The 13,500-nt window shown below is 40.6% G+C and overlaps 1 protein-coding gene across 1 annotated transcript; it reads right to left on the bottom strand.

Moving 5' to 3' along the window:
• Positions 1 to 2,100: 2,100 nt before the first annotated feature.
• On the bottom strand, positions 2,101 to 11,835 carry LOC110296941 (C-type lectin domain family 4 member A-like). The gene is made up of 6 exons (XM_021165748.2): positions 11,660 to 11,835; positions 10,449 to 10,565; positions 6,825 to 6,926; positions 4,595 to 4,749; positions 3,564 to 3,676; positions 2,101 to 2,464 (listed from the first exon to the last, which is right to left on the bottom strand). Exons 1-6 carry the CDS (start codon positions 11,739 to 11,741, stop codon positions 2,320 to 2,322), a joined length of 714 nt encoding a protein of 237 aa, XP_021021407.1. The 5' UTR covers positions 11,742 to 11,835; the 3' UTR covers positions 2,101 to 2,319.
• Positions 11,836 to 13,500: the final 1,665 nt, after the last annotated feature.

Here is a 13,500-nt window from a genome sequence, read left to right as displayed (position 1 = left end):
GGGAACCATCATAGCAACCACACTAAATCCCTTTACATTGTGTACTCAATAGCTGTCTTGTTATTGGATTTCAAAATGGAACATTAATACCATGAGCAGAGAGGAACCATTTCAACACAAGCATAAAATAGTGAAACTTGTCCTATATTTCTTTCTGATATTAAAGGAAACTAGTACTATATGGATTAAGTGTGGGAAGGTTGTCATGTGCACCATGGGCTCTATCCTGAAGCACTCTGGGAGTTCCTGTGAAGGTAATGGTGCACATTTCCCTGTTCAGTTACTGCTNNATTTTTATCATATGACATCTGGGCTGTCAAAGATTCTTTCCGGACTTTTACCNAAGTCATGGGAGGTTGCCTCTCTAATTCTTTAGGATTCCTGGAGCTATTGGAAAGTCTGTTTTATCATGGTAGACCATGAAGCTTTATGCCTCTCAGTTATCTAATAGTGCCTGCTAACACAGTGATTCATGTTAGGAGCTCACCATTTCAGAAACACTGACCATGTGTTTAAAAATGTTGTGCCTTTGCACCATGAGATGTTCACGCTGGAAGTGAAATGATGCTGAAAACTGAGCTCACTCTCATGATCAATCAGCTGCTCATGCCTATATGATGAACCCCTATGAATCTGTGAGCATCAGAGGCCACCCCTAGTGGGCCTCTTCTATATATTGTCATTCCTTAACATTCTAGGAAATACATATATGAGATCAATGGAAGTTCCCTATTTTGGGAACCCTCCTAGACCTCACCTTATATGTCTCTCCCTTTAGTTCTGATTTGTATGTTTTGGTATAATAAAACTGTNACCCTGGTAGAGCATAATCATTAGTTCAGAGAGTCATTGTAGCAACTTATACATCCTCAGGTATNATGGAATTCTCAAAATCTGCAGAGTAGATTAGAAGTAAAGGCATCCTTGGAACCTACTGAACTTTTGACTTGAGTCTGAACTGAGGACAGTCTTGTGGAGGCATGGCCTGAATTTGAGATTAACTTTAAGTAGTAAATAATATACTTTTGGTCATAGCATACTAGAACAGCCAAAGAAATATTTGGGAGCACCTGAGGAGATATGTANGAGGTCACATATAATTTCAGAAAAAAAGTTATCAAGTTTTCTAAGAGTGATAATTGTATTTGGTACTAAAATGTTGACTGAACTGTTATGTAGCAAACTAACTCTCAAATGTCCTAGCAAATGAATATATCTGTTCACACATATGTATATACATACACAAATTATCAAAATGTTAACAACCGTTAAATATGGATGGGGTAGTTTTATGAGTATTGATACCATTCAGTCAATTTCTGTTTTAAAATATTNATGATACGAAGTTTAAAGGGCTTCTAGCATGTTGAACAGCATAAAGGTTCCCATGGAACATATTGGTCTCCTCAACATCCATTCACAGGGACAAGGCTGTTCCTAATGCAGCAGGCACCAAGGTGGGACAACAAGAATCACTGGAGGGTCTAGGAGAAGGTTATGTCTCCTTAAACTTGCTGTTAATGTAATTCACCCAGTCCAAGATCAGCCAGCCATTAGAGCCACACAACACCCATAGAACATGACACACTAGCCATGGGGACAAAGTTTGGGTATGGTTCCTGATAGTGCAGGTATTGGGACACATGAGAAAATGCTGATGGAAGAGGGCACAAACTGCCAAAGAAAACAGGAATAATTACTGAGGGTCAAAGTGACAATAGCCAACAATATCACCCTGTGTGTCAGGACTTATGTAAGAAGATCTTAAATATTCTAAAACCACACACACACACACACACACACACAACTGTGGTAGGTAGTAGCAGGTGTTGTCAATCTAATTGTGGTAGCCTCTCCACAATGTATTTCCACATCAAGTCAAAACAGTGTAACTAACACAAGTATACATGATTTATTTGTTAACTATACATCAATAAAACCAAAGCCAGAGAGAGAGAGAGAGAGAGAGAGGGAGAGAGAGAGAGAGAGAGAGAGAGAGAGAGAGAGAGAGAGAGGGAGAGAGAGAGAGAGATGGGTAAAAGGAATAAGACTTTGGGAATCTAAGAATGGGCAGAGATGTTTGTTGCTTCCACATATGCACAGAGTCTCCTATATAGCCTCTGGTACATGGAAAATTCTCATTATATAAGAGAATGACAATGACCAAGTAAGTTTACATATGTACCAGTATTATCATATGTAAAACCATTGGCTGCCTACCTAAAATTCTGTGGACCTCTGTTCCACATGAAGAACTTTCCAAGTGTCTGCATAATGGTGGATAACAATGCAATCCCGTGGCCATGGAGAATGTGTGATTCATAAGTATATTTTTTTCACATGACAAACTGAGTTCTGTTTATCACTGCAAGGGATATCACTCCAGCCCCATCCAGTACTCTGACGATGATTTATTATAACACACTGTTCATTGTCACTGCTGGGCTCACCTTTGTGCCAGAATCTGAAAGAGAGGAAAGAGCATCAGGGTGTTTTCTACACTAATGCTTGAAAAGAGGAAGCAAGCCTGAGAATAAGGTTGGAATTTATGGAGATCACAGCACTCAATGTTCTCTTAGCTTGTTACTTAACCCTTCTCCCAGGACACATCACAAAGGATACTATTTCCCCATCCCTAGGTCTAGGTACCAGGGGACAATCAACCCATAGTGATTATTTACATGGTGAAAAGGTCTCCTCTTATTTTCATGTTTTAATAACCCTTGTTTTCATTTTACAATGGAATTATTTTAGAGACTGAAGATCAAGTTAAAATATCTAGATAGCCTACTTTTTTCTGTCATCTAGGACTAATAATTTAGTAACCTGGATTCCAAGTTTTCTTCTCTGAAAACTGGGAGTGACAATCCTATCACTACATGTTTCCTACAACAGACATTAGAAAGGATTTGGCAACATAGTAATAAATTAAGAGCTTATAAACGGTCATGTAAATATGGAAACACAACAATATCAGATTGAGGGCTCATGGTTTATGAGAAATAGTTAGAATATTGTCATGAATTTATCTTATAAAGATATAAATTATGGCTGGGGGCATGGCTCAGACATTAAGAATGCTTGCTAATTTTCGAGAGAAAATGTGAGAGTTCTATTCCCAGCACCCACATTGGTAAGGTCAAACCACCCCAGTTCCACTCGACCCAACAACCGCTTGAGTTCTGTGGACACTCAAATACATGTGGCAGAAACTCACAGAAATACACACATATATATACACAAATAAAAATGAATTAAATCCTATTTTTAAAGATATAGATGAGAAACTGAAACCATAATAAAATACATCTATGGGTAAAGACCTTGGTTGGGTATTTTCTATTCTACACTCTTCAAACTCAGTTTCCTCATCTCTACTAAGAATAGCAGTAATGTGTGACCCATAGGACTCCTGTTATGAGTACATGGGAGAGTAAAAGGAACTCCATCCCCAGCTGTTTCACCAGGAGGCAGCTATTTTAGCTTCATAACTGACAGCTGGAACACCCTAAATTCTCCTCATGATACAGGACCTAGAACTCCTCTTGTAAGTCTACACTCACGTGGTATTATCATCGTACGGTGTCTGATCAATCCATTGCCATTGTTGATGACCTGGATTTGAAAGTCCTATAAAATAAGCAGTACCAATGTCCAGGATCCCGGTGATGAAATCCTAAGAGGAAAGAAAGATACAGCCTTCAGCCTCGATTGAATAACTCTTTTCTGTTATAGAATTTTTTATAAGATCTTTTAAAAATGATTTTAATGATACAAAATTATAGGGTTCAATATGGTGCACATATACAAATACACAATAATCAAATCCTACTTCATCTCTCTAGGCTTTTAAATATATTTCAAATTTTAGATTTTAGAGGTATGCTGTGATATTGTGACTGATTGTTTTCTGGTCACACCAAGATTAGAAAACCAAGGATCAAGGAATAGAAGAAACCCCCAGGAGTGCTTGTTTTCTCCCCTCTCCCCCAGGAGTACACATCTCCTCACCCCAACCCCCAGGGTGCACTTCTTCTCAGATGATCAGGAAACAGTCAAAGTCATCACTCATGTTTTCACGACTTTAGAAACAATTTCAGACCATGATCATAATGAATCCCCATCTCAAACTGGCTTTCCCTCTTTTCTTCACCAACACCATTTTTGACAGTTGTGCATGAGAGAATTTTGCACATTTAATCATTCTCCATTCACACTTCATCTATTTTGTTTCTCAAGGCTGGCCATGACCATCCCAATTTGGTCCTGTTTCCCTGTGCCCTTCTCTGTTAGTCAGTTGTACTACTACAGGAAACACTAGAGTGTGGAAACGACAAACTGATGTTTTGAGCAGAAACATTTCATCGTTTCCTCCAGCCTAGTGTGTTGCATTTTTGATGCCACGGTTCCTTGGTGTTTAGTTCCACTGAAGTGATACCAAGATGTACAAGGCAAGGGTTAAGGCAACCATTCTTGCCTATCTGCTGGAAAGCCTTCTGCCACAGCACCAACACCCACATCAACAAAACTCCCTCTTAGTAGAAACTGGCAGACAGCCTGCTGAGCNCAGACTCCGCTCTCTCCCAGGATGTACCTGCTCGTCCTGACTGTGGATCACCACCAGATGAGCACCCATGTGGAAGCAGTTCTCCTTACTCTCGTTCCAAGATGCCACCAAGTCAGTTGAAGTGAAGTAGCAGTAGGAACCAAACGGCTTCCAATCCTTTGGGCAACAGCTCCAGACTTTGTCTTTGGAGAAAGAAGAAAATGTAAATGCAATGTAATAAAGTCATTTTAAAGTTATTTGTATGTAGACACCATGTGGAAGCTGGAACTTCCAGCTTCTCCAAGATGCAGCAGGAGCCCCTCACTCCTCAGGTGCAAAGAAACCCAAGTCTACCTCCACTATCACTAATGTCAGGGCTCTCTGTCCTACTGGGGTGGTATCAGAAAAAGCCAGAAAAACAGACTGTAAAGAACACCCAGACTCTGGGGATATAATGCTAAACAATCTCAGTCTGCAAAGAATAGAACTCATCATAGCAAGAACCAGAGAGCTCTTATATTACCTAAATATATACACATATATGTACAAAAAGAATAAATGTCAACAACCAAGGCAGAAAATTTTCAGTTATCAGACATGTATTTTTAATTAGTGATGATAAAAATGGTAGTCAATATATCCTAACAAGCAAGATAACAAAAGTATAGGTTAATCTGAAAAGCTTTATCCATGATAGATGTCTCAAGAAGAAAATATTAAGATTCTGGAAGTAAGTTTTAAAAATATATATAAACCATGGACAAATAAAAACATAAAGAGCTGAATAGAAATGTAATATCTGAAAAATACATTTTAAGTATTCTGTGATATTAATTGCATCCTCCTTAGGCAACAGAGATATCTGTGAGCCCTTAAAGGGGACAAACTGAAATGAAATAGAAAAGTAATCTCTCACAAAGATCCCAAATGTCAGTAGATCAATGTGATTCCCATCAAAATTTCAACATTCTTCATAAGATAAATGAATCTCAAAGAGTATCAAAATTCATACAGAAGCATAAAAGACAGCCAGAGCAATCCTGAGGAAAACAGAATAACGTTTGGAGGTGCCACCATCCTTGACTTCAAGCTAGACTCTAGAGCATGGTACCAGCCCAAAAGCACACGGGTCGATTGATGGACAGAAATGGGAAGCACAAGTATAAATCAGCACAGCTACAACCACCTGAGTTCTTGACAAAAAATACGTATCAGAGGCAGACAGCCTCTTCAACAAATTGTACTCAAAAAACAAGGTGCTAACATGAAAAATGAAGCTGGATACCTAGCCATTCTGTATAAAACTGACTCTCAAATAGAGTCTCAATGGANTAAACACCTTACTTATGAGACCTGAAACCCTGAAGTTGATACAGGAAAAAAAAATAAGGAGAATATTTCAAGATGTAGGCATAGGACAGACTCCCTGAGTAGGAATGAGGGCTTCTGTGCTGCAAAGGAGACAGCTGAGTGAAGAGTGGGATCTGCTTACAAAGGCAGGAACCCCAGGCAAGCTTAAATGTCCTAAGTAAATAGGTGTTTTGCAAAGGTATCTTGCCAAAGACAATAAACTGTGCCTATTTAGGGCCAAAGACAGTAGAAAAACTGTTTACTCAAGGCCAAAGTGATGTACAGCCTTAAACACTCCCCTCTCCTAAACCTAAGCAATACACACCTTCATAAGTCCACCTTTCCAGCTCTGTTTACTAGCAAAAAAAAAAAAAAGTTCTTTGTTTAAGTCTTGAGAAAATTAAGCTGCACACTAACACATTGAAAGTGCGTGCTGCTCTTGCAGAGAACTGGAGTTCAGTTCCCAAGACCCAGNAACAGTGGCTCACAACTGCATATAACTCCAGCTCCAGGGGATCCAATGCCCTCTTCTGGCCTCTACAGGCACTTCACTCACACAAACCCACAGAGAGACACATGCATGTAACATTTTACATTAAAAATAAAAATATTAAACACACACTTAAATATGACTCCCTGAGTTGCTCACATTCACACCACCAGATTTTCTTCATTTCCCAGGAGCTCCTTTCTGTTGTTAATAAAATTCAACTCAATCCCATATCGACCCTCCCTGAATCTTTTTTCTTTGTTGAAACTAGGCAGCCACACATCCCAATTATGCCTGATTGGAGACCTCTAAAAAGCACCCCACAGGCAGCTGGTAGTGAGTGCATGGTATAAAGTCATATATCTCCCCATAGTGGGTGTGATGGATCTAGCTGAGAATCTAGTTGGAAATGTTGGTTCTAGGCACATTAAGTTTTACCTTCCAGGAGTGAATCCCATTTTGTACACTCCAATTCAGTGTAGTTCAGTTCTTTTATAATCGTTTTCTCTCCAAGCAGCTGAGAATATTTTGTAAACAAAGCTGGAAAACACAATAAAAGCCATTCATTTTCCTGGTAGTACTATGACTCAACTCCTTCCTTTTTTACTTTCTTACATACTTTATAGAAACAAAATCTATAAATGTCCAATTACCTGAGTAGTTTAGAGCCTGCCTAGGAAATACTCCCCATCAACATAAGATGAATGTGGTGGCTGCAGTCCTAGCACTTGGGAATTAGAAGAAAGATAAGTTTTGGGTCATCCTTTACTATGCAAGTTAGTACCGTTAGTTATTTGCTTGGTTGGATGGTTGCTTGGCTTAGTTAGTTTAGTTGGTTGATTAGCTTAGTTGGTTGGTTGGTTGGTTAGTTAAATGGTTAGTTAGTTGATGCCTAGCCTGAGCTACATGAGACCCTACCACACACAAAAAAAATTCCCATCACCCTTTAGTCAATCTAACCCTACTCCTATTGGACCACAGAAAGGAAGGGACAGATCCCTCATCCTGGATATTCATCAATATTTAATGTAGGGCACACTGAAAGACTAATCTTAGGTGATAATTTCTTTCAAGTATGTGCATAGCCCAGAAAAGGTGAGGGAGAAAGGAGCTGAGACTAGTTCTGGTTTTCCTAAGAATGGGAGTTATAAAAAGAACCTGACCGTGATCGAAAGGACTTTGTTTGCATTCTCTTCTTTCCTTCCCCTCCCTCTACCCCAGCTAGCTCTTCATTCTCAGTGTCCTCATGCTGTCACTGAGTTCCTAACCTGAAACCGACTCAACATTCCTGGAGAAATTGAATTTTATCTCCCACTCATTCCTTGAGTTGCCCACCACATTCTGGCTTTTATTTTTGCTAATTTACCAAACTAGTCTTGAAATGGACTTTCAGTGGCTCTTCCTGTACACTAACTAATCAGATCTTTTTTCCCTGAAGGACTTCCCAAATTACACAAGCCTGGTTCTTTCCCCGCTTCACTTTTGAGGGATGGTGGCTCGCTCCAGTTTTGCCTGCTGCTTGCTACTGCTTCCTGTGCTCTTTCCTACGTGTTTCCTTCCCTACTCACCAATCTATATTTCTTTTATCCTTCAAATTCCTCTTCCTTACTGATATTGAGTTTTCCTGAGTTGGCAGGGTTCGAGGTTAGGGGAGTGGGGATTGGGGGGGGGGTGTTTTGGAGTTGGGGGATTGTTTGGTTGTTTGTCTGTTTTGGTATTTGCTACATATAAGTGAAAATCTTCTCAAATCTATTCCTCATTCCTAAAATATGTTAACACGCGTCCAACTAAATCTGCATTGAGGTGATCATAAACAAAGCTTAAGTCATCATATTTCAACCCAAACCTGCTGCTCATCTTCTTCCCCTTCAAATAACTTCATGACTGTTGACTTTATGAGATCAGAATATTAAAGTTATGTGTTGTTTCTTTGTGTCCCCTAGTTCTAAGCTATCAATATAAACCAAATCTTTACCCACTTTTGGCTGAAGTTACCTCCTCTCCTGTGCATCACTAGCATGGCCCTTACATGAAACCTCCATCACTTCTCAAATGGATTCTCAATTAGTCTTATAATTCCTCCTTCCCTTCATGTTTANGCCTCTGCGATAGCACACTTCTATAACTCAATTTTAATTTTAATCATTTCCTACTTCAAATTCTTCAGTGGTTCTCCATGTCTGTGGCACATTGGGAAAGTGGTCACACTTTTCAACCTTCCCTAGACCCACATCCATTTGGACTATGTCTGCACTTCCATACTCAAGAAACTGAGTCTGTTTTATTTCTCTATCTCCTGACCTGAGCTGGGTTGCCTGTAACTGATACACAACGCCATGAGTATGCATACGTTCACCTAGGACCATGAGAATCTCCCAAGACAGAACAGTCTTGGTGAAACCAGGGAGCAGGGATTACATCAATAGTTCAATTAGCCTACGAAGTTTGAAGATAGATAATGACTCAGCAACAGCTACTAAAAAAATAAATTACAGAGAGGAAATAAGTGTATTATGCTATGTGTTATTTTTTATATATGAGTCCAAATTTGTCTGCCCTCAGCCATTTCATGGAACACTACACATTTCAGAATGCACTGAAGATATTTCTTCATCTTCCATGCTCACATATGTCTATAGCCATGCCAGCACACACAGGTCCAGATGTCATCTCCTCCTGGATTTTCTTAGCCCCTGAGGTTTACTTCTTCTTACCTGCATAGCATCACCCATATGATTTTTTTAAGCACTGGTTCACTTGACCATTCTCAAAACTTCTTGAGACTGGGGGCCAGCATGTGGACTCTCTGACATGCTGCCCAATACATAGTAAATGGATATTACTAATTATTGAATGCTAAGTATAATACCTACATAAAATACGTTTATAGTTTTTAATTTTTGATGAATGTGAAAGCTAATTTACAGAGAAATCCACTGTTTTCTAAATTACCTTTCTGGCATTGGCATAGACTCACACAGAGAGCTATATCAGGGTCCTGTCAGCAAAATTTTTCTGGCATATGCAATAGTGTNTGAGTTTGGTGGTTGTATATGGGATCCCCGGATGGGACAGTCTCTGGATGGTCTTTCCTTCCTTAGCTCTGAGGATGCTCACAGTCATCTACTGGATGGAACACAGGGCCCCTAATGAAGGAGCTAGAGAAAGTACCCAAGGAGGTAAAGGGGTCTGCAACCCTATAAGAGAAACAACGATATGAACTAACCAGTANCCCCAGAGCTGTGTCTCTAGTTGCATATGTAGCAGAGTAATGTAGCCTAGTCAGCCATCAATGGGAGGAGAGGCCCTTGGTATTGTGAATATCATATGCCCCAGTACAGGGTAATGCCAGGACCAGGAAGTGGGAGTGGGTGGGTTGGGGAGCAGGGCCAGGGAGGGTATAGGGGGCTTTGGGGATGATTTCTCTTTTACGTGTACCTATGCTAAATAAACAGAACTTTAAAGGCCAAAAAAAAAGTGTATAGGTGAGGATGTTTCTTCCCCCACCCCACCCCCATCTATCCACCCTACTCCCTCCCCCTCATCCCCCCAGAGTACACTCTCAGAGGCAAAGGGGACAGGGGAGGAAGATAAGAACTCTGGAAGGTGGGCAACATTTAGAATGTAAATAAATTGAATAAATAAATAAATACATTTTNAAAAATAGCTTTCAGGTCTCACACAGACTGGGACAGAAAATATATATATAATTAGAAGGAGTTCCACTGGAGAACTGTCCCTAAAAGAGCCTGGTCCATGACTTCTTATCCCCTTCTCATTCCAAAAGATGAGCATCTGGGTGTCCAATTGGGCTGGCTTCTAAATGCTACCGAGGAGACACAGATTCATCCTNGGTACTGAGATCTAGCAGATGCTCCAGGACATGTTTCTCTAGCCAGAATGGATTCCATCATTTTTACAGGACAGTAATTCTGAGACAGATCAAAATTTCCAANACTTTCTATCGCCCCAGAATAGGTCTCTTTCCCAGGTTTCTGGGTAACTGTCTGTCTAATAGCTTCTTCTCTCTTTGCTTACTTGTTCCTCNGTACTTGTACTTACTGATCAGAGCACTGGAGAATAAGATTGTCAACAGCAGGAAATAGATTATGAGTGAGGTAAAGAGGACCTTAGAGAATTTGTGACAACTTTTCTGAGACGTGTTCTTCTTTTGGGGAGCTGAAAGGCAAACAAAATTCATTTCTTGAGTTCTGTTATTTCCTCTTCTTTTTCCTAGTCTGTTGCTGTGCCTGATAAACACTAATAATGTGATGTTTGAAATAATAAGAGAATGTAAATATGAAACAATCATGTTAATTTTAGAAACATTCCAAAATATAGAATAATTCATTCTTAACATTGAGGATAATTGTTGCCAATATTTGATATTCATTTTCCAACACATTTAAAACTTTCACACATAAATTCATATTTTCCACAATTGGCACGTCATAAATACTGATTTATGGCTATCTTTTTTTTCATTAAATCATGAATTTTTTCCTTTATAATTTTTGTATTATTTCTGAGACAGAGCCTTGGTATGTTCCCAAGGTAGACCTTGAATTCATTATGTAATCCAAGCTGGCCTCAAACTTATAGCAATCCTCTGTCTCAGCCTCCTGAGTTTTGCTACTACAGACATGGGATGAAACATCCAACCATTTTTTTTAATATCATCATGTCTTCTTTATCAGTTTTATAATGACTGCAGAGTATTTCATCATATACTTTTAAAGTTTTTCGACTTACTTCCAACTGCAAAGTATGTGATAGTCAAGAAGTATTTGTAAACCTTTGTATACCTTTATGNTAAAAATCGCTACATTTTTAGTCACCACTTCTAAAAGAGTTACAATACTTTCCAACCATGTGTAAGGTCCTGCGTTCAGTCNCCATCACTGGGATGAAAAGAGTGAAAGAAGCTATCCAACACTTAGATACCAAACAAACTATGCTATGTTACCAAATAGAGAGTGGGGAATTATTATACAGTAGCCTAACTTTTGAAACAATATGGTACACATATTTATGTGTATTTGCATGTAGAAACGATACAATATACTCGTATGGTGTTATTTTTCTCTAGATGGTAAAAGTAAAGACAACACTTTCTCTTCTCCATTGTACAATCCCATGACCTTCCATGTCTGTCTACAGACAACACACTTGGCTGAGGCTCCAGGGACCTGCAGGCATGGCCGCATCTAAGACCATCTGTCTTTGTCCTTTACCNAATCACTAACTGGGAGCAGCAGAAAATGTTTTCTTACCTGGCCAAGAGTCTGTGTCGATGTCTGAGGAGTCAANTTTATTTTTGAAGTTCGTGTTAACATAAATGTTTTCTGAAAACATGTTGAGATGAAAGTTTCCCCTGCCCTCAGAAGATGTATGTCATCCCGTCTTTAAAATATCTCCTNAACAAGAAACAAACATGACAGCAAATAATCCTGATACCAGCTAGGAACGAGAGGCAGTAACAGACAGCTGCCCTTAGCTTGCAGCACTCCCCTGGCCTGCAAAGGGAGTATCGCAGACAGAAAATGCATTCNGTCCAATCATAGAATTACAGCTATACCAAGAACTCAGTGGGTGAGAGAAGAAAACAGGAAGGAATGAAAAAGAGGAACCAGGGCATTAGAGAAGTCAAACTCCCTACTGAGTTGAGATTCTGACACTCACCCTGAGCCACCCTCCACAATCAAGCCTCCTTTACCCAGCATGTGCCAGTTTCTACTCGTGATCTCTGAAGAGCTGCCAGTTGGTCTTCCTGAGTCTCTAGCACCACACTCAAGTCCCTGCCATGGACAGAAGCATTCTTCATCCCCAAGGCNCCTAGTACACACCCTAGACTGTGGCACCACGCAGGGACAGTCTCTTCACCCTTCTCAGTCTCTGGAAACCGTGCCAGCACTGCCTTATGCATGGATACTCTCTTTAACCTGCCTGGGTTCTGACAGGCCATTTCCTCCACATCCTAGCAAGGATTCTCTCTCTNTCTTGAAAGTCACTGAGTTTCCAGCTTGTATTCTCNACTGCCACATCCTGTGCCTCGCCTGGCTCCTGAAACCCATGCCTGGTCTGTGAGAAAGGTCCAGTCATCCCGCTTAGTCTCCGAATCTCAGCCTGATTTGGAGCCAAAACTATGCACGGTCCCCATCCTCACCTCTCCCAAATGCCAAGGTATCATCCCATGCTGCCCTCCTTGAGGACCCTCTGCTCACTCGTTTGGGGTTCTGACTTTCCGTGAGAAGTGCCCCCAAGCATGGGTGCCTGCCTCACCCTATTTGAGTTCAGACTCCTCACCTGCCTGCTGTCAGACACAGCTGCCCTCCTCACCTCTCAGGTTTGTGGACCCACTCCCCAGTCCAGACGCTTTCTCCTCAGCGTGCCAATATTCCCCTCACCGCTTANGGCTTCAGTTCTGCCATCAAGCCAGCCCTCTGCACAGTCAGATCATTGCATCCTACTATGGACACCTGCCCTGAATGAAATTGAATTATTTAGTAAGCAAAGAGAAAAAACACATTTTTAAAGAATAGAAGAAGGGCAAGAAAATTCGTAGTTCTCTGTACGAGGTTCCGGGACGCAGTGATTCATGGACACATACCCTCTCGCCTGTAGTTGCTCACTCCCAGAGACTCTATCCTTCAAGCTCCTTATGCAAAAGTGAGTTCTAAAATTGCCGCTATCTCCCTAGGGGAAAAATTCACATTGTGAGCGAACTACACTGTGTCATCCACAGTCCTGTACCCAGCTGGTTTATAACAGCTAGCACTTATTTCTCAATCACAGTTTATTTGTGCTTAGGATCTGCATACGGCTGACTGTAGTGATGCTTGGACCCTCTCCATGTGCTTCGTCATTCTGGAGCCAAGGCCACAGAGCAATTGAATATGCATCACACTCCTCTGTTTTAATATGGTGGTCAGGACCGGCAGTATAGTATGACAAGCATCTTTTACCTTCAAGACTTTTGTTTGCTAGCAAGCCTGACAAGCTGAGTTCAATCCCTGGATCTCACATGGTAAGAGAGAACCATCTCCTGCACTTTGTCCTAACTTCTATGTTCATCTCCCTGCACGCATACACACACACACACACACACACACAC

Source organism: Mus caroli, chromosome 6 (assembly GCF_900094665.2).
Source record: "Mus caroli chromosome 6, CAROLI_EIJ_v1.1, whole genome shotgun sequence".
NCBI lineage: Eukaryota > Metazoa > Chordata > Mammalia > Rodentia > Muridae > Mus > Mus caroli.
This window is presented reverse-complemented; position numbering and strand designations above follow the sequence as displayed.